Consider the following 19,115-nt stretch of genomic DNA (forward strand, 5'->3'; position numbering starts at 1 on the left):
CACACTAACATGACTATGAATCTCTAAAAAAACAGAAAGAACCCTGATTCCTCTCCCTACAGTCATTCCTCTACCGTTACAACATGAGGAGCTAAAACATCATGACTGAAAAAAATCTGATGTTTACATGGTGGGGTAGTTTAACCACCTTGCATTATTTGGAGTATGCTTCTTTAGCATAATATAATATAATATAATATAATATAATATAATATAATATAATATAATATAATATAATATAATATAATGATAAAACACGGCAGTAAAGCAAAGCTTAGATTGCTCGTAAAAAAGCAAATGTTTGTCATTGTAAATGTATTTTGCTTGAGGACGATAACCTGACTGCAGGGAAAAGGTCACTTTTAATTCCGCGCTTTATTGGAGAGCTGAAAAAAAAAAACTCTTTGATGTCTTAAAGTGTACGGTATAGTAGTCATTATTACTCCTCGTCTTCCTCCTCCTCTTCTTCTTCACCAGTCGGTAAAGCTGCTGTTGGGGAACCGCTCCCGGTCAACCTGTTCTCCTTCTTCCACTTCATCCTCCGGTTCTGGAACCAGATCTTGATCTGCCGCTCCGTGAGGCAGAGCGCGTGCGCGATCTCGATCCGTCGTCGCCGCGTGAGGTACCGGTTGAAGTGGAACTCCTTCTCCAGCTCGAGCGTCTGGTGACGCGTGTACGTCTGCCGCCCGCGCCTTCTGTCGACCCCTGCACACAAGGACACATAATCCCTGAACAGTCCGGAGTATCTAAATAAGTCGCTCCACACTCAGCTCATCTGATATGATGATGAATTCATATTTTTGTAAAAGAAATTCCCACATCTGAGGAGAGGCTTCAGTGAAATATATATATTTTTCTTTTTCTTTCTTTTTGTCAACATTATGGAAGTCCATTTCCACCAGAAAACGAGAAAAAATAGACCTGAATAGATTCTAATGAAAAGAAAAGTATGAGTGGGAACTCAAAATAACGAGAGTCACAGTATTGTCTCAAACTTTTAATTCAAAGTCAGAATTTTGACTTATTGTGTCTAATTTGTTGTGTATGGAGTTAAGGTTAAATTCAATATTTTGGTTCAACCCTTTGTAAAAGCATTAAAAAAAAGAAAAGAAATGTTTGCAGTGCTAAAGATAAAATGACTTGTGGTTAGTCAAATGATGGAATATGAAGTAAAAATTCTGGTCCAAGTTAGAAGTGCGACTCACTGGAAAAGTATGAGCTGTTAAATCAAAGGGCTCTCTGTGCATCTCACAGCAGTTTGCTGCTGAATCAGGTGCTTCTCAGTGGAGGACAGCAACTCCCGGGAAAAAAAGGGACTGGAGCCTTTAGGCACTATTGTTGGCTGTAAATTCATCAGAATGCTTTGACTCCCCCTTTCAGACTTTCATCTTAAAGGTTTAAGGGAGTAAGAACTTATTTATTTTCTATTTCATCATTTACAATCTCTGAATTATGACTTAAACTTGACATTAACTTTTTTTTTGTTGTTGTTAATTTTAATGTTTCCTCCACTTGATTGATGTAGTTTGGAAAGTCATATCAACATTACAGTGAGCTCACTGTGGCTGGAGTCAGAAAACAACTTCAGTAGCTGTTAAATTCCAGCATGTTAGAGCTGACTGCCACACATGACCAAATTAATAAAGATATTTTATTGTGCATCCTAGACAAAAGGTTAGTTTGGCTAAATTGTTTCTAATGTTTGTTTTTACTACATTTCTAAAAAATAAAATAAAATAAAATATAAATATAAAAATATAAATTTAAATAACAAACCTTTACCTTAAATAATCTCAAGCTGTAATTGAAAACATTTTTAGCATTTTATGAATGAAGCCTCTATTCTGTCTCAATCAAAAACTATATAGTTACATTGAGAGCCAAAATGAATGAATGAATAAATACTTTTAAGCTCTTAATTCCATTTTATACATGATGGAGATGTATATCTTGTATCCTGGTGCCTCAGTCCAAACCTGGGAGCCACTTGTTGCCACCTCCACTTCCTGGCAAACACATTTGACTTGTGGCTGTGTAAACACTGTAAAGCAGTTACTAAAAGATGTGGTTAAACTGTGGGTTCAGCTGCTGTCTGTCTGGGCCATTGTTCAATATTTACCTCACAGTGTTTAGCCTTAAAGGAGATGTGTGTGGACTACATTATTAAAGGGCTGGGAGAGGGTGCAAAATCTGATTGTGGTTGCTGATGTGCTGCGGAGACTCTTCCAGAAGGGTTTCCCTGAATAAATAAAGTTAGCAGAGACAGACCTATAATCCGTGTGCGAACATTGTGAGAGACAAGTTGGAGCATTACTAATTTGATTTAAAGGAAAAGAAAAAAACTCCTTCTGTGAAATGTGCATGAGTCAGTGTTGAGCAAGACCACGATGACCTTCTGTCTTCATGAGGTCACGCAGCGCCTGAAGGTTAAAGAGAAACTGGGTCACATTTTCACAGCTCAGAGGTCGTCTGTGGGCCACACAAACTCCTCTCCTCTGATTCCTCCTGAAAAGAATGCTCCTTTGCCGACTCTCTGGGATTCAGGTGAGTCGGTGCAAACTGCCAGAGGTGAGACTGATGCAAGCTTGCTGAGAAGCTGTTCAATTTCAGCATTTTTGAATTTCCTTCTTTTTTAATGAGATACTCTCAAACTCACACTAAAACAGATTAAATGCAGCTTTAAGGTGAAGGGCTTGTGCTACATTTGTGCTGTTCTACTGGATGTGTGAATAGCCTCACAGACTGCAGACTGTCATCTGAGCTGCAATAAATAGCGATGACCAGCCTGTAAGGACTCAGCCTGGGCTTTGTGTCTGTTTGTGTGGACTTTAACAGCATTAGCTGGTGTTTAGTGAAGGCTCATAAATGTGTGATGGAAGATTTTGTGTTGGAACCCTCACAGGAGCAAACAGTGAGCAGACGAGAGAAGAAATGAGGATATAAACACAGGAAATACAGAGCTGTGCAGGGTCAACTGATGGACAACTTGCAATCTAAATGTTTTGACTTCTGTAATCATTACAGGCCACTGCAGCTGAGGAGACAAGATAAAACTGATTTTTTTTTACACGCTAATCAGTCCACCTCATCTTTGCAGCACATGACATAAATCTTTGGGTCGTAAATCTTCAGCGATGGACTGTCCGTTTTCTGGCTGTAAATGAGCTGAAGAAAGAAAATGGATTTACTTGGATTTAATATTGATTTTCCAGCCTTCGCTGGCAAAGACTACAAGCTGTCCATGCAGACGTGTCCTGGCTGTAATTTGACACTGCAGGTAGGAGCTTTATTACACTGACTGCAGGACCACAGTATGACAAGGACTGGGGACAGTCCTTGTCATACTGACATACTGACATCGCAACATTTCTCCTTGTGACTTATTTTGGCAGTGTGGAAATGGCTTTCAGACCATCATGTTGAGAAATTAAATGTGCAGAAAATGCAAGTCATTTAATGCAATTTGAACTAAAGCCATACATTATGAAAATTGGGAGAGAAAGGTGGATGAGGGTCCAAGACCTCAGTATTCCTAAAATTCTGCCTGGTCTGTGAACTTTTAATGTACTTAACTTCTAATGATGATTTTGTATTGTTTTGTTTTGTTTTTTAACTGTGCTCTTCAGTGTATTTTTGGTTGAAGATGCTCTGGATATGTATATATATATATATATATATATATGTGTGTGTGTGTGTGTGTGTGTGTGTGTGTGTGTGTGTATGTATATATATATACGTATATGTATATGTATATATATAAATATATATGTATATATATATGTGTGTGTGTGTGTATATATATATATATATACATATACATGTACGTATATGTATGTATATATATATGTATTTATAAGCTTCTATTAAATTTCTTTGCAAACAGTCATTTTCCGCCTGCGTCTCCGCGTGTATGCCTCTGCGTGTGTTTGTGCGCGCGCCACACATTATTGGAGACAGCAGTCAGTATGTGTGGGTGACTGAATGTCAGCAGCATGGAAGTGTCCGTGATTAAGTATGTATGTATGTGTGCGTTTTTATCTGTGTGCCACTTCCTTTTTGCCGCATAGTGTGTGTGTGTGTGTGTGTGTGTGTGTGTGTGTGTTTTGTCTCTGTGTGTGTGTGTGTGTGTGGGAGAGAGAGAGAGAGAGAGAGAGTGAGAGAGAGAGAAAATTCATCTCCATTGGTAATATTTTTCTGCTCTCGTCCTGTCGGCGGTGATTTATTTGCGCTCGAGCTCGAGTTGGAATTCTCTGGCAATCAGAAACAAGAAGGGACTGTATTGTACTCTCTCACACACACGTACACACACGCACAAGCACGCGCAGCGACAGATAAAAAAGCATTTAAAAAACAAGTAGTGAGTTAGTGTGTTCATATATGCCCACATGCACGTCCCTGAGCGCCTCCTCTAATAAGCGCTCGTGTGTTTGTCCTATTCGCCGGTTTTAACGGGAACATCCGGGACTTCTCCCTCCCATCATCGTCTGGGCTTTGGACTGGAATCCGATCTAAATTAAAATCTATAAATTCATTATACAAGCTGGCTGGTTCGCACCACAACCTCTTCCTCCACACATACGCGGTTACACACGGGCGCGCGCACGCACGCACACGCGCACACACACACACAGAAACACAAACGCGACAGAAACGCACACGCGATGACGGACATTAATGAGGAAGTTGTCCAGCATCTGCCAGAAGGTTTCTCCGGCTTGGTAGGGACCTGATTTCTCTCTGTTCTGCCCTCTGTGTGTGTGTGTGTGTGTGTGTGTGTGTGTGTGTGTGTGTGTGTGTGAGAGAGAGAGAGAGAGAGAGAGATGCGGTAATCATTTAACTGAAATAATCTAAAAATTTAAGTGAATGGACCAGTTTTCCACATGAACCAGATTTACGCACATAAAGTCAGAGAAGCGCTTCCAGAAATCCACGCGAACGCACCGATGGACACGCTCTCATGTCTCTGTGTTGGTCCGTGCTGCTGTTATTGAGAGATAAAAAAAAAAACACCTCCCTCACTTTTACGCACGAAGACTCTCAGCATATTTCCCAGTTTTTACGCGCCGCCATTCAGTATTTTAACGCAAACATAAAAATGCTCTTTGTGCTCTGTCTGTTTGTTGTGATTCGAGGCTCCGAGGCCCCGCGTCCATTCAGCATCCAGCCCGCTTCTGTCGCACAATACCGCTTTTACAATTGGGGGAAAGGGCAGGCATTCAGAGATCAAACCCATCTGCTAATTTATAGTGTTTATAGTATTAGCGGATTGTGGCGACAGTACAATAGCACAATGGGCTTTCAGTGAGGAAGCTAGAACTGAGAGAGAAACACAACACTATCAGGTACGAGAGGCTGAGCTAAACTGAGCCAAACACTGAATATGAGCGATAACCATGAGAGGAAGAAGACTTTCTCTGTAGGTTTTAGAGGTTTTCTTCACTTCCAAACAGGTTGGGATAATACTCCAGCCACCCCTGCGCTCGACTGTCCCCTTCTTAAACACAATACCGCCTAATGAATATTCACCAAGTCTTAAATTATGGTTTTATGGAGGTCGCAGAGCCATAAAAGATCTGCAAAGAGAGAGAGAGGTTGTAAAAAGTGACAGAGAGAAAGAGGCAGACAGGCATAGTTCAGCCACCGGCAGTGGCCGCTGCGCAACCGGGCCAACAGTTTAAAGAGCGTTTAACGTAATTAACACACACACACACACACACACACACACACACACACACACACACACACACACACACACACACACACACACACACACACTCCAACTCCCAGCTCTCTCTAGTAAAACACTGCCCCCCCTCCTCACCTGTGCTTCTCATCCAGGGGTAAATCCGTGGCCCCTCCTCGTTTGACTGCCGCCGCTGCTGCTGCTGCTCCGGGCTACTCTGCCGCCTGCAGGCCGGCTCAGGGTACCTGGTGGTCAGTGAGCAGAGCTGGGCCGGATCGGGGAACCGCTCCGCGGCGCATCCCTGCGCAGAGAAGCACAGCGCCCCGGCTCGTGGCGCGCTGTAAGCCCCTCCTGCGCGCACTTGAGCGGGGCTGAAAGGATGCGCGCCGGGCTGAGTACTCCCGCTGCTCCGGTTCAAACCCGAAAGAGACAAACGGAACGATGAGGAGGCAGAGGTGGAGGGGAAGGAGGAGGAGGAGGAAGGAGATGAAGCAGACGAGGAGGGAGGGAAAGGGAGCCCTCCGTTGCCTCTCCCACTGGAGACATGGAACTGATTTCCGCTGGACACGAGGGCGCACGAAGAAGACACGGCAGGAGCGATAGAGGAAGACGGGAAGGGAGAAGTTGGCGAGTCTGTGAAGAGCAGAGCGGAGCAACTCGCAGCGACTTGTTGGTATTTTGAAAACAGCGCGTTGGCGAAGTCTAGCGAACTCATAATTTGGCGCCGGTGATTTGTAGGCCTGGGGCGCTTTAGTGTCGACTTTTTACGAGGCGCCGTGAATTATTGGCGCTGTATTACTGTCTAGATTTACACCAAAAAATTACCCCACCCCAGTCTTTTCCTCCCTCCCATTGCCTCGTGGGCCACGTGACCTCAGGGCCATGTGATGTCAAGATGCCCAATGGCCGACGGGGTTTCCCTCCGGATGCAATATTATAATGGAAGAAATTAGCTGCAACGGACAGGGAGTGACCACTGCAACACACACACACACACACACACACACACACACACACACACACACACACACACACACACACACACACACAAGCAAAGCGTTCGATATAATCCATATAATACAATCAATACGCAGCAGCTCGAAACGTGTCCACTAATCACCTAGCGTATGTTGAGCTGGAAAACCAAAGGGCTGAGGCTGACAAACATCCAGCTCAAACTTCAATCTTTACTGTCCTTGCCAGGTTGGAAGCGGGTTAAGTCGTGCGCAAAAAGCGGAAAACACCATTAGATGTGATATTGATTGGACTTGGAATGGAATCGCGCTAGGCACGTACATAAAGTTGCCGAGAAGACTAAAAGAGGAGATGGATTTCCCCTGTTTTCCACCAGCGTCGTACTTTGTGGAGACCACACCTGCAGCAGAGAGGGTCCCACACAGCACAGCAGAGCGGGCCGCTGCTCGCCTCCAGCGCACAGTGTACCGCTGCTGACTGGTCACTGCAGGCAGAGTAACAGACGTGTAAACACCATTACAAAAGCGAGGGACGTATATGGAAGCAGTCAAACGTGTCACTTTGAAAATCATTCTGCAATAACGCTCACAGTGAAAGATTGCAGCCGCTGCGCTACAAGAGGCCGCATTCCACTTAAATTCAGCTAATAATCAAAACAAAGAATTACAGGTCAATAATTCTTACCACCGTGACATGGTTCTTGAAATATTAGAGCTATAAGCTAGGCAAATAAAACTAGAGACTGAGTGGGTGTTGGAAGCGAGCGAGGGTTTATGTTTCAGAGAGGAGACACATCGCTGAATCCATGATAAATTCCAATAAGAAAAGAAAAAAGGAGCAGAAGACCCAGAGAAAGCACATTTTATCATAACTGATGGTATGAGTGCTGGAGTGTCCCCACTCTCCTGGCCATTCAAGATAAATCACCTCCGCCTTTGAGATCGCGTCTGATTAGTTCAGGTCCCTTGCACTGGATCTGGCGCAGGAAACTCACCTGGCGTGCAGGTGCTCGGCTCCGTGTTCAGTTCCGTAACCGTGACGTTGACCTTTCCTCGCCACGCAGCACTGACTTCATCAAGATGAAATCTCCGTGCTGAGTGTAATGGTTAACAGGCCGAAGAGGAGTTGTGCGTGCGAAAAAATCCAGTGATTAGTTTTCCTAAATGGAAGGATTTGGCACGATTAAACTAATAGAAAGAGTTTGTTTGTTTGTTTGATTGATTGATTCACCAGCACTGAAAGAACTGTGAGCGCTCTGTGTGCGTCTTGCGCAAAATCCACGTCTCTTTTTCATGTCTTTTGAATGTTTTTCTTGTTTGTTTTGCCCACCGGTATGTGAGCAAGGCTTGGGTGTGTCGTGCGCAAAACATCTCCTCCTCAGGGTGCCATGAAGTCATCTAACTTTTCAAAAGCGCGTCATGTCGCTGCTGTTATTTCATACAGGGGGGACAAAGGAGCGCCGACTATTCCGTGCGTGACATCACATGCCCGATCAAGATTTGTTCACATCCCACTGAGCAGAGGTGATTGAAAAAAGCCTTATTTTCTCTGTCACATATGACTCAGTTCACAACATGTGCACAATCAGTTGACTCGCTCACTGATCGATATGCAGATGAGAATTTCAAAAGAGCGGGTTGAGGTTTGTCAGCTTTGAGGAAGCTGAATTACTGTGACTGTGGCTGACTGTGCTGAGCCTCCAGGATGGTGTGTGTCAGCTCCTCCTGTTCATTTGATTTCATCTAAATTTGTGAGAATTTGCATTTTAGAATCTCTCTTTTTTTTTTTTATTGTTGGTGCACATTCAAGCTGTGGTTAATGATATCGGTGCATAGAGCCATGCGTTTTAGAGTCATGGAGCCATGCAGTGGTCGTTGTTAGGGGGTCACTTGGGGCCGAACAGCAGATTTAGTTCCATCCCCGACAAAGTCTGACATGTTTTATTTCATAAATGCATTAGATTGTTGTCTATAGAGACCAATAGACACTAATGGGTTTATCTTACTTGCTGCAACCAGCGCTACAAGCATGTGAAAGTACTTGTAAAACAGCCCTGATTATGTCATTATCTCGACAATTGAAGCTGAAGGAAACTGAGTCATGCTGAAGACCAAACTTCTTTGAGTTGGATTTTTTTTTGTGGTAATTTCTTCAGCTTTATGGAAGTACAAAGATCTTTTTGTTACCCCGTTTGACTTGGGACGAGTAAAGGTGCCCATTAATTTTTCTCTGCATATGTTGGTTTGTTAAAACGTAAATACAGCAGCAACAAGGTGGAAAGGCCTGCAACAGCACTGTAAAATATGCACTGAGTTGCATTGTTGTGCTCTTATTTTTTTTTTACCGACAAAACGACCCTCCATTCAGTGAGAAATGTACCTTAAATCCGCCGCCTTACCGTCCGTTACTTTCACATGGTGGAGACAGTTCGGGGTGTAGGTGAAGCCCGCACCACCTCTGTGTGTCTGACTGACCCTCACACCTGCACCCTGCGCACTCTCTCAGCTGTGTCGACTTCCTGTCGCAGCTTTCCACGTGAGACACAACGTGCACCCCGACGCTGTTTCCCCAAAGCGTCCGAACAACAAGCTGAAGTCCAGGGGATGAAGATGTATGCGCGTGTGTTAATATGAACGCTTGGTGTGTTTGATCTCCCCATGTGGAAACAATCCGTCCACTTCGTGATGATGATGGAGGGCTGCGTAATGGTGAATATAGAGGCCTGTAATATTGTAAGTGGAGGACCAGACCATAAATAATGTGATGTTTGGATAGGATGTGGATAACGTGTGTGTGTGTGTGTGTGTGTGTGTGTGTGTGTGTGTGTGTGTGTGCGTGCGTGCGTGCGTGCGTGCGTGCGTGCGTGTGTGTGTGTGTGTGTGTGTGTGTGTGTGTGTGTGAGAGGGTGGGTGGGTGGGGGCAGTGTCTGTTGTTTTAAGTGGAGATTTCCGAGTCGAGGCTTAAATGTTTGGCCTCGTGAACTGTACGGGTTTATCAGTCTGGGTGCTGACAGAGTGTAGGAGAGAGACGGAGGAGGGAATGAGAGAGGTGAAGGCAAAGGAGGTGGAGGAAAAAGGGTGAGGGAAAGGGTGAGGAGAAGGTGCGTATAAAACGCAGCGGAAAGAAGGAGGGAAGCGCCTTTTCTCTCTCTTCATGGAGAGCTGACAGGCTGATGCTTCTGACTTCCAGCTGCTTCTTCATGATAACTGAGTGAAGTTCAACAGCACGGTGACATCAGCTCTCACAGCCGTCACTGACTCACAACAGGGCTTCACATTAAATGCAGAACTCAATATTTTTATTACATTTTTTTTCCTCGTTTTTATTTTTATGAATGTTCTCTTTTTTAATCTGCACTGTGCGCATGCTTTTTACCCAAAAAGAGAAAAGGAAGACAACATAAAACAAACACCATCGATCAAAAACGAACTAAAACGCGAAACGACAATTAGAGTGTGTAAAAAAGAGACCCGACCTACTAAAACGGCATAAATAGGCAGTTTCATGTTGTTGGAAATTTCATTAATTGCTACGTCGTCATCATCATCATCATCATCATCATCATCATCATCATCATCATCATCATCACCACCGTCATCTTCATCATCAATCATTGCCATAACAACAACAACAACATAGAAGTGAGAAGTACAGTAAAAAGTGCACCATCATCATTTTTAACTTAAAAACTATACAGCTGCCAAAGATAAAATTGTTAATGATAAACTTCTAACAATATAGAAATGTTTCCACAATAATTGTTCCACAAAGAAAGGAAGCTATCATTTTTCTTTCTTTTTTCTTTGTTTTAAACACTAGAGTAGACTATGTTTGTTTGACTTGGTGTGACCCTCCCCCGCCCGCGTCAATTTTATTTTTTTTAAAGTTCGCTTTCTTGCTTCGTTGCGTCTTTTCCCCCCCTCCCCGCGGTTTGTACAGTCAGCAGACAGTCCGTCCTGTCCTCCAGTCCCATTCTGAGACACAAGTTCCTCCATCGATTGAATCGTGGAGACAGCGGGGCAGTCCAATGGCCTCAGTTAAGACAAAAACAGCCCCCTACCCTCCCTCACCCACCCTCACCCCATCCTGTCCAACATTTACAGCCTCCCTGCTCCCCCAGCTCTCCCCTCTCCCTCCTTACTTCACTGCTTTTCTCCCTACATTTGCTTGTGGGTTTTCTCGAAACAATCCTCATTCACGGGGGCCTGTGACCCCGCCGTGCCCGCGACCGAGCTTCCACCTCCTCCTCCACCGCCACCTCCGCCGCCACCCTCTCCGCCTCCTCCTCCTCCTCCTCCGCTTCCGCCGCCATCCCGCAGCTCCTTCTCCCTCCTCTCCCTCTCCACCGCTTCCTGCTCGCTCTTGCTGCTGGGGAACTTGTCCTTGTTGTTCTCCTTCTTCCACTTCATCCTCCGGTTCTGGAACCAAATCTTCACCTGTCGCTCCGTCAGCGCGAGCGCGTGCGACACCTCGATGCGGCGCTTCCGGGTCAGGTAGGGGTTGAACAGGAACTCCTTCTCCAGCTCCAGGGTCTGGTAGCGGCTGTAGGTCTGCCGGCCTCGCCTCCTGCCCGCAGCTACTGGGGGGGAGGTGGTGGAGGGGGGAGGAGAGGGGAGGACATTGTTAGAGGTAGAGCATCTTAACGTTGTCAGTAGCCGACACGGCCCTTCTGATTTGGACCTGACATGAAAACCAAACAAGGCCCAGGCCTGTGGGTAAAAAGGCTGGAGGCTATTAAATTATTTATTCTAAGAAGGATTATTATTTAAAGATCCATTTTGACACGACTATAACACAAGTGATGAGATCATTTCTCAAAGTCAGAGATTTGGAAAACGTAGACCTCGTGGGTAGTCTGTGGCGGTAGAGATGGGCTTGGATCTGCCTCTGCAGTTAGTTTACCTCTGTTAATTTGGCCGATGTTAGGAGGAAGTGCGGAAAAAATAAATTAAATTCCTTTTTTCTTTGGCTTAGTTCACATGCTCAACTCTTAGCCACCGTGATCCCAAACACATAGATGCCTATAGTGTGCATGCATAGAGATATGCTTGTTAATGTACAGAGGTCCCAAAGGGATGCTCGCGCGCTCTTTCCCTCTCCCTGTCACGCACGCACGCACACACGCGCGCACGCACACACACACACACACACACACACACACGCACACAATTGTCACAACTACTCTCAAAACTCGAGACTTTCACTCCAGACTCGACCACACCGCACCGCACCGTAAAAAAAGAGAGAAAGAAAACTCTTATATAACACAGACTCATCTGCTGAGCACTTACAGGAGTGCACATGAATATTTGATGCTATAAATACATCGTAAACTCTTTCAAAAGGAAGAAGGATGCCGCACAGCAAAGATCAGAGATTAAAGAGCAGCCTGTAATGACGAATAAAGACTTTTAATTAAAAATGGTGCAAAGGATGACAAGTGAAGATAAAGACACACTATTTCTACACCAACAGGTAATCATTTACTCTGCTCTTTCTTTGTTTCGCGGCTTTGAAAGCAGCGCGGGCAGAGAACCCGATACACAGACGCAATATAGAATTCATAAATACTTAATAAAGGTCAGATATTTCTGCACCCACGCGGGACAAGCATGGGAGAAAAAGGCGCACGGCTTTTTTTCAATTAATAACCTGAGAGATAGTATCATTTGGCTGCATTTTATGAACCAAGAGAGGACTAACAGATGATGCCCTTGCAAAATGTCTTATTTTTTATATTTCCAACACGGTTATTCCATCTAACTGGGTGATACTGAAATCATAAGCGCTTAAAATAGCGCCATTTTCCAACCTGGGTGGCAGTACTGAACATATACACTTTCCTAAAATGAGTTAATATTAAAAAAGATTTGTTCTACACGTGATACTTCCTCTGCAGCGCTCTTCATAAACCACACGTTATTTCAGCACAAAGAGGGCGAATAAAACTGACACATTTAACCGTGAAAGCCTGGCAGTTCACACACACACACACACACACACACACAGGACATTTGTGTAAGTGATTATATTTCCATAAAACTGTTTGTCTTCCTATTGTACCATAAAAGGGAGCTCTGCGCCACGGACAAAATATGCCAGTGATCATAAAGCTGCCTCTAAATCTCTGATCTGAAGGGAAATTCAGATTTACCATGATTGGCAACTTTAGCGTTAAGTGTTCATAACCCTGAAAAGAACAGTGTAGGGAACACACCGCAGTTTACAGACAGTTGGCAGGTTTCAAGTATTTCTGGTGAATTAAAGACATAACTGTTTTGTTTTTTTTTTTGATTGTTTGTTTTTAGAGAAAGTTAATTCTCTGTCATTATTTTCTTTATAGCTTTCTTTATTTCATGATAAAGCGTCCGCCTGGAGACTTTACATTTTCTTGGGAGCTATCTGGTCTGAGCAGATACCCCACCACCCCGTCCACCACACACACACACACACACACACACACACACACACACACACTCCTTCCAGGTCAGTAAAGTTTCTGGAGAACATTAAGGAAGAGGACAATGACATTGATGGGTGCGCATTTACTGCTATAATCTCATAGAAGTCTAATATACTCTATCTACTCTGATCAGGTTATATAAAGCCTGCAGGTTACTGCTGAAAAATATCTTCAATATCCATTATATATATCCACCACCAACCGAAGTCCAGCAGGATGCTTTCTACTTCCAGGAAAGTGCGGTACCTCTCATGGATTGAATAGGCACAGAGGTGCTGTTCATGCTGGAAGAGCCAGAAGAAGAAGACAAGGGAGTCCTTCTGGAAATGCATGAACTTATAAGTGATGTAAATGTCTTGTATGTGTTATCTGTCACAGGACTGGCGCCGTGATTTCGTGCTATAGCGACTTAAGGGGAGTGGGCGCCACATCCACGGCTGTCGCCAGCCATGAATTAAGGGAAATGAGAAACACTTTCCTGGATAAAATGACAGCGCGGACGCTTTGATCCGAGGGTTTTTGACGGAGCAACATGCATGGAGAATTACACCCCCAGCCCTGGGTGCGTCAGTGCGCTGCACAGAGTGTACGGAGACAGCTGAGATGGATCAACCCGCTTTTTTTTTTTTTTTTTTTTGAGAGAATAAATCGTTAAATTTGTATCATTTATTTGACATCTTTCTGTTTTAGCGTCAGCTGAAGGATTACATGCTCTTTAACAGCCTGAGAAAATGATACAAACCAGGGGATTATGAAACATTTTGAAGACCCATTACATGTGAAACCTTTACCAAGCCAATTAAATAAGCCCTAAACAAATGCATGGCAGTTGGCAGTTGACATTTTAGAGGAGGGAGACACGAGGTTTCCATTGGACAACAGATGCCAATGAGAGCCGAGGCAAAAGACACTAAAACCATTTCGACATAAATTTATTCTCCGGCCTAATCAGATTTCTTTTTCTTCTTCTTCCAGAGAAATGATTGATCAGGCTTTGCCGTCACAGTGGGAAAAGTCATAAAACGGCTCATATTCACGAGTTTAGAATGAAACTCGGATATTGAAGCGCCAACTTTGGGTCTCGAGGAGTATTTCAAGACATCTTCACTAAGTGGGTGCTGGGGTTATAACATAAAAGGTGGAGAGGTGTGGAGGAGGCGATATCCCTCTTTATAAGACAAATTATGAAATGTAGGCTACCCCCCTCATTAAAGCGGGATTTCCGAGCAAACGGGGAGGATAACCACCTCCGCCGCTGCGCTCCATCCTCCCGCTTTCCCCCCACAAAAGACCGCCTGCCTTTTCTGCTATTATAAGTAGTAAATCCTCACACCGAGCAACAATAAAATCCCGTCACATCGTGCACGGGCTGCACTGCATTGGTGCAAAGTATCGCCGGACTTCAGCGGCGCAGAGCTGCGCGGCTTGACACGCCTGGTTTCCTGTTTTGACTCGACTTTTTCGGCCCCCGGATGATCAGAGCTGCCTGCACCCGGGCCGGCACGCCGCTAAGCCCAAGTATACTGTTTGAAAACTATTAATCATGGGACTAATCACTGCCATCGTTGGTAGAGAATGACTAAAGCCCTTAAGAAGTGGCTTTCAGCCCCGCGCCTGAGTGTGGCCGCTCGTATGTAAAGCTGGGAGTGATTTGGAAAGCCGTTATGCACACAGGGGAGCAGGGCCAGACAAGTGCTAGGAAAATATAACAGAAGCTTTAAAGAAGTAAATTATGCTAATTTACAGTTTACACAAACTTTTAATACAGATACACAAGCAGCAACACACACACTGCTGGGAGGCATTAACACTGCAGGAAAAGTGTTCATAGTCTTACTAAAACGTGCGTAAATGGGAATTAGCCACAATTATTACTGCTGTCTGTGGCAGGTGGTTGAAATCTAGGTCCTTTAAGAATGAGGGGAAAGCAGCTCGAGGTTGTCGTTGTTTATTATTTTTCTATTTTACGATCATAATCATGAAGCCACAAAAGTCCTGTACAGGTTATAACCCGTCTGCAGTCCCACTTTCAGAAATACAACCGAGAACACAAGCAATAAACTCTCTCTCTCTATCTCTCTCTCTCTCTCTCACACACACACACACACACACACACACACACACACACACACACACACACACACACACACACACACAGCACAAGAATTATGTGCTCAAACAAAATAGGCTACTATACATGTCAATCCATTCACACTCTCTCTACCTCTAAATGTATGTCTCTCTAACTCAAAAATGCCTTCTTGCATAATCAGTCTTATTGTCGTGTTGGTTTAAGCAATCAATTCTAAACTCGCCTTCCCTATAATGCAGATATTCTTTAAAAAACACATCACATTCTTTTAAGATTTATATTGATCCATATTCACAGGCTGTGAGCCACAAAGACCACGAAGTGTTCAAATACACACGCGCGCGCACACACACGCTCACGCACACGCAAGACACAAAAGCAAGCCTCTTGCATTTGAGCAACACGAGGGTTACTGGATGATTTTGGTGTTTGAGTCAGCGGATCAGACAGGCCTGCGAGTGGAGAGATCACACACGCTGCGAAGGAGCCAAATCCGAGCAAAAACACTCGCTTTTCCTTTCACATTATACCCACACACATACACACACATGCGCCCCCCCCCCCCCCCCCCCTGCTCTAACCCTATGGGGAACTGGCCACCGTGCAGCCAAATAATCCCGGAGACCACAGGCAAGGCAGTAAAAGAAAAAAAAGGCAGTAAAAGTTTAACCCGGGTCAGAGTTGAATGTCTAAAATGAGTCTGTGTGGCTGGAAACAACCTCCAGCAACTCTTTCCCATCTGCTCCAGGCAGGGGTATCTCAGTTTTTTAAGGGGGGTCTTATGAAGAGGTCTCTGAGGCTCAGTTCTCTCTTCTCTGCCCCCCCCCCCTCTAATATCTATCTCTTATTTTCGACTGCTTTCCTTTCTCTCACTCCCTGTGCTTCTTTCCCGGCTCCCCTCGCCCATTCTCTCAGTATATGACGGGGGCAATTAAACCCTAAAGTCATTCACAAGTTTTGAGCTGCCAATAAAACCATAAACGTGCGTTTGCCTCCCGCTTTGAACGCAGGAAGCTCTTATTGCCCTGCGTAAACTGCCGCTTTTAAAACCACTTTTCCAACTTAGTTCCACTGTTTCCTCCACCCTGTGTCCACATTCGCCGTCTTCTCCTCCTGGAGGAGCAGCAGCTTTGCTCCTGCCGTGGACACTCACCTTTCACGAAGGGCGGCACGATATGTTTTGAACAAGGTAAAAGATAAAAAGAAAACTGTGGCCAGTCTCCGTTTCCTCACCTTGCGGCCTCATCCAGGGGAACAGCTGCGTCGGTGAAGGGCTCTGCTCGGTTCCCTCCGCGTCCTCGCCGCTGAGCCCCGGCGCGCCTCCCAGCTTACAGTCGCTGTACTGGACCAGATCCGCGTCCTGGGCCCCGAAAAGCGTCTGCCGCTGCAGGGCGTCGTATCCGTAGAAGTTGCCCGGCTCGCCGTGGCATGTGACCGCGCAGGGGCTCTGCTGGTACGGGTTGCTGGGCAGCGTAGAGGCGCTGTGGTGGTAGAAATCCTGGATCTGCGGAGCGTGCTGGAAGGTGGCGCCGGAGCCGGGGCCGTACACCACGGTGGGCCGGCTGCCGGCCAGGTCCTGCGCGAAGCCGCACTCGTAGTAGTTCGGACGTAACGAATCCCCGCTTTTATATTTAGAGAAGAGCGAGTTGACGAAATATGAACTCATCTTTGAGGAGCTGTTTATTGTTGTTTCAGTTTGTATTCGGCTCGGCAGAGTCAGAGTGGGACTGGAGGAAGCGACCGGCGGCTTTCAGTTGTGTTTTCTTTTTTTTGCTTCTGTCGTGCGGTCTGAGGCAGTGAAACACCGACACACAGAGAGAGACGGAGGGGAGGGAGAGACAGAGAGAGGCAGGTCTGCCGCCGGTGTCGGTGACCGTTGTTGTGGTGTTTCCCCTCGCGGCCACAACGGGCGAGCGGTGTGCCAGAGCAGTAACAGCCACAACCACCACAACAACAATAACAACAATCACACCGATTCCATAAAAGCTCCAGCGACAAAGAAGAAAAAGAAGAGGAAGGAGAAGAAGAGGGAGAAGCAGAGGAGGAAGGGCTCGTGCGCATCACAATTCCGGTGTTAGCGCTGTAAGCGGGAGCCCTGTCGCGCTCTCAAACGGGTTTTCCGTGATTTACTCCTCTGCAAATGAGTTGTTTCATATTTTTTCTCCCTCCCCTTCTCTCTCTCTCTCTCCTCTCTCTCTCTCTCTCTCTCTGGCTCTCACTCGCGCGCACTCTCTCTCCCTCTCTCTCTCCTGGCCCCGGAGTGTGTGTGTGTGTGTGTGTGTGTGTCGGTTTCAGGGATAATTTGCATCTATTATCAGCTCTTCATCCCATTGGCTTTTCCACGCACATAGACACACGTGCACTAGCTCGCACTCACACACACATACATACGAACACACAGAGTCTATTACACTTTTTCTATTTGTCTTTTTTTTTTTTTTTGCGCCTTTACCCGCACGCGCCTGTAAGCCGAGATGATAGTCTCCCGGCGTCGGCTCCAGGAGCCCCGCGCGCCTGTGATAATGCAAAGGGAGTGAGAGAATGAAGAAAGAGAGGAGAAGAGGAGGAGGAGGAGGAGGTGGGGGTGCTACAGAATAGGTGCTGCATCAAGCAAGAAAGGAGGGGGGGTTAATGAGAATTCTGCCGCTTTGCATCTGATCAAATGCACACACAAGAACATGCACGCACACGCGCGCGCACTCCCTCACTCTCTCTCTTTCTCCCTCTCCCCCTCTCTCTCTCTCTCTCTCTCACACACACACACACACACACACACACATACACAAACACACACATGGATTTTTTTTAACTTTAAGGCTGAGATTGAGGTTGGGGCTGATGGCGCTGGTGGCGGGGGTTTTGCATCGTTGAGAGCATCTCTCTCATTAATTGCTCTTTCTCATTTCTCCCCATGAATCCTTGAAGGAGAGAGCACGGCTGCATGGGAGCGAAGTGAATGAGGCCCGAAAATGTCAGGGAGCCTGGACGAGAGAGGTTAACACAGACTGAGGAGAGAGAGATGAGCGGCAGTGCCTCCTAATTGGTATTGGTTTTAACAAGTACGAGCCTATAAATGTAATTGAGGTTTTAAAACCAGTTGTAGGAGCCTTTCTTGTCTCCCATTCCAGTCTGACTGCTGCTGCTGATCAGGAAATAGACGAGCTCCGGGGCCCTGGACGCATGCTTTCTGATCATCGTATACTTTTATAAATATGATCTCCATAAACATGTAAGGAGGACTGGGGAGGGTAATAGACTAGGAGAAAGTGGCTGTAAACGCTTTAACAAACTATAAAGCTCCATAAAGCGGAGGGGCAGTGTTTGCTTGTTTACGTCCTTGCAGCAGAGAAACAAAAAGGGGGCTTTTTACGACGCGCCCATTGCGCGACCGGAGGCCGTAAATGCCTCATCCTTGCCCGGTATTTAATTGTCATTTCGCTCTGTTTTCCGTACGGCTGCGGTTCTTCCTGTCGGAGTGTAAGGTGGGGTAGTAGAAAGGCTTTTCTAACGAGGGATAACTAGTGGAAAGGTTAAGCTAGAACAGCCGGGGGTCGTTAAAAGTAAGCTGGCCTAAAGTTTCGGTTCAGTTGCGACGTTAGTTCTATTTTGATTAAGATTTCATTTCCGAGAATCTGCGCTCTCTACATGCTTGAAAGTTCCCAATCAATCGTCATGAACAGTCGGTGATGGAGGTTTCTGCATCAGCCTATGCAAGACTTAAATTTTGATTTTGGCAATATTATTTTGTGTCGGAACTATCATCTCATTTCCAGCATGGACTGTCTTTGCGCCCATTGCGCGCCCACATCAGTCAAATAAAATGTCATTAGCCGAATGTAATTGTAAATGTATTTATATTATACAACCCTGACATAAGAGGCCCGAATGTTGCCAGCACCCGT

General features: G+C 45.5%; 2 protein-coding genes across 3 annotated transcripts; both read right to left on the reverse strand.

Moving 5' to 3' along the window:
* Positions 1–439: 439 nt before the first annotated feature.
* Positions 440–6,398, reverse strand: hoxb7a (homeobox B7a). Its single transcript, XM_041958032.1, has 2 exons — positions 5,822–6,398; positions 440–705 (listed from the first exon to the last, which is right to left on the reverse strand). Exons 1-2 carry the CDS (start codon positions 6,396–6,398, stop codon positions 440–442), a joined length of 843 nt encoding a protein of 280 aa, XP_041813966.1.
* Positions 6,399–10,815: 4,417 nt separating this feature from the next.
* hoxb8a (homeobox B8a) lies at positions 10,816–16,966 on the reverse strand. Of its 2 annotated transcripts, none has more exons than XM_041958030.1 (2): positions 16,447–16,966; positions 10,816–11,234 (listed from the first exon to the last, which is right to left on the reverse strand). In XM_041958030.1, exons 1-2 carry the CDS (start codon positions 16,877–16,879, stop codon positions 10,816–10,818), a joined length of 852 nt encoding a protein of 283 aa, XP_041813964.1. In that variant the 5' UTR covers positions 16,880–16,966. The 2 variants fall into 2 exon arrangements, with proteins under 2 accessions (XP_041813964.1, XP_041813965.1); XM_041958031.1 differs by having other exon boundaries at positions 10,816–11,237.
* Positions 16,967–19,115: the final 2,149 nt, after the last annotated feature.

The sequence above is a fragment of the Chelmon rostratus genome, chromosome 17 (assembly GCF_017976325.1).
Source record: "Chelmon rostratus isolate fCheRos1 chromosome 17, fCheRos1.pri, whole genome shotgun sequence".
Taxonomy (NCBI): domain Eukaryota; kingdom Metazoa; phylum Chordata; class Actinopteri; order Chaetodontiformes; family Chaetodontidae; genus Chelmon; species Chelmon rostratus.